At 46.0% G+C, this 2,707-nt stretch overlaps 1 protein-coding gene across 1 annotated transcript; it reads right to left on the reverse strand.

Moving 5' to 3' along the window:
- Positions 1-560: 560 nt before the first annotated feature.
- Positions 561-1,769, reverse strand: LOC135395893 (uncharacterized protein K02A2.6-like). The gene has a single exon (XM_064626980.1). The coding sequence runs from the start codon at positions 1,767-1,769 to the stop codon at positions 561-563; it is 1,209 nt and encodes a 402-aa protein (XP_064483050.1).
- Positions 1,770-2,707: the final 938 nt, after the last annotated feature.

Raw genomic sequence — 2,707 nt, forward strand, 5'->3', positions numbered from 1 at the left:
CACTCGATTGTTCCACAAAATACATCCCTGGTCAGTAGACAATTCATAACGACGTACAAAATATGGCCTGTACTCTTCGTTTACTCTCTGTGGCCATCCACACATTACCAGGTTATACACTTTGCTCAATACCACATCATTTCTAGTTTCTAGTTCCACCTCGTGAGCTGTGAAGGGTATTTCAGTAAATGGAGAAAAGTAATCCACGAATTCTTCCATTGTTTCGTTTTCCGGCAAGGGTAACCGCGACAAACAGTCTGCATGGCTTATTTCACGACCCTTCTTGTATTCGATCTCATAGTCGTAGCCCATGAGCAGATTTATCCACCTTTGAATTCTGGCGGCTGCCACTTTGTTAGAGTGCCTCTTCGGATTAAAGATCTGCATGAGCGGTTGATGATCCGTCACTATTTCAAAATGACGACCATAAAGATACTTGTGGTATTTCTTTACGCCAAATATTATGGCCCTCTCTTTCAATGTGGGCGTAGTTACGCTCAGCACCGGACAAAGTCCGTGAGGCAAACCCAATTGGCCGTCATAGTGTGTTTCGCTGTGTTTTACTGTGTTTCGCCGTCATACTGTGATAATACGACCCCAAGGCCGTAGGATGACGCGTCACAGGTCACCTTCAGTGGCTTTTCACTGTCGTATAATGCAAGAACTTGACTATTCTGCAACAACTCTTTTGCCCTTTTGAAACTGTTTTCACAGTCTGCTGACCATTGCCATTGTGCATTCTTTTTCAGGAGCTTGTACAGCGGTTCAAGCACAGTCGCAGTGTTTGGCAGAAACCTTGAATAAAAATTCAAGAGCCCTAAGAAAGCCTTCAACTCTGTCACATTACTTGGTGTGGGAGCTTCCCGGATGGCTTTCAGCTTATCTGAAGTGGGACGAAGGTCATCCTTATCTATTTCATGACCCAAGTATGTGACTTTGGACCGAAAAAACTGACACTTGTCACTGTTAACCTTGATTCCGTGATTTCTGAGCCTTTCCAAGACTTTTTCTGTCCGTTCTACGCACTCATGACAGTCTCGACCTGCAATCAAAACGTCGTCCAAGTAGCAGGCGACACCCTGTAAGCCTGTTGTGATTTGGTCCATTACAGACTGGAAAATGGACGGCGCGCTTGCAATACCGAATGGTAGTCGGTTCATGCGAAAAAGTCCCAGACTAGTGTTTACCGTTAACAGCTCACGACTGGATTCATCATCTTCCAACTGTAAGTACGCCTTAGACAAATCGAGAACAGTAAAATGTGTTCCACCACTCAACGATGCAAAAACATCCTCAGGTAACGGTAATGGGTAATGTGCAACAGTGATAGCTGGATTAACAGTCACACGATAATCCCCGCATAATCTCACACCATTGCCTCCGTTCTTTGGCACTACATCCAACGGTGTAGCCCACTGACTTTGCTGCACAGGACTTATGACACCCTGTTTTTCAAGTTCGCGCAGCTCTTTTTCGACTTTATCACGCAGAGCATACGGCACAGGACGCGCTTTACAGAATACTGGGCGTGCTCCTTCCTTCAATACAATAGATGCGCTGAAATTCTTTATCACACCCATGTTTTTAGTGAACACATCCCTGTAGGATTCAACCATCACCTTTTCATTGACGGTGTTAACATTCGCTATCTGGGGCCAGTTTAACCTTAGATGCCTCAACCAATCACGTCCAAGAAGCGTTGGCATGCGACTGTTGCCCCTATTCTTAGCAATCAGCAATGGCAATTCATAGCCATTTCCATTGTGCATGACTTTTACATCCACACAGCCTTTAACAGGTACGGTACTACCATTGTAGGTTCGCAACGTTGTTTGCACTTGCCTGTATTGCACGTAACCAAAACGCCTCTTCGCTTCTTTTTCAGACATCAAAGACACGGCTGACCCAGTGTCTACTTGCATTGGAATATTGTTTCCGTTTATCTCTAACTCGACCATAAATGGCTCATTTCGTTGGCCAGTTACATTGTGCAATTCGAGCTCGTGCAAACTGGTCGATTCGACATACTTCATGTCACACTTAGGAAGGGAGTTGCCTCAGGACAGAAGCCGCCGATATTTCGAACAGAGACTGTTCTTCTTCTGGGCAACAGTCTCTGTTCGAAATATCGGCGGCTTCTGTCCTGAGGCAACTCCCTTCCTACATCTCTACCGGTTCGCTGGATTTCTACCCATCTACGTTCATGTCACACTTAGTTCTACACATTGACGCCAAATGTCCTATCTTAGAACAGGAGAAGCATTTTGCCTTACGATGAGGGCACTTGGCTGCACTGTAAAAAAATACTGTGATTTCTACGGGCGTTTAGTAGTATGTGACGACGGCGTGTTACCGTAATCACAAATACTGCGAAAACTACGTAAAACAGTGGCGCCATCATCATGCGCCGGCCAAAAACTTCAATGCGGAGGCAAGGCCAAGCCAAGTACGGGGCATTGCCGTCATTCGCAAACGCCGGAAGCGGAACATCGTGCGCGGACGATGGTTGACGAAGGACGACGAAGCGGTTGTTGTAAATCTCGCGAATGCGTGTAGTTAGGTAAGCACATTTCTGTTCGCACATCCTGTTCTTTGCGATTTGAGCGTGGTGCACCGTATGCCTGGTTTTGTTCAACTTTACACCAGTAAATCGTGGCTCGCGTTTGTTGTGAAGTGTCTCCCTAGTTCTGTGTGTACGTCCTGGCTC

The sequence above is a fragment of the Ornithodoros turicata genome, chromosome 5, assembly GCF_037126465.1.
Source record: "Ornithodoros turicata isolate Travis chromosome 5, ASM3712646v1, whole genome shotgun sequence".
In the NCBI taxonomy this organism is placed as follows: domain Eukaryota; kingdom Metazoa; phylum Arthropoda; class Arachnida; order Ixodida; family Argasidae; genus Ornithodoros; species Ornithodoros turicata.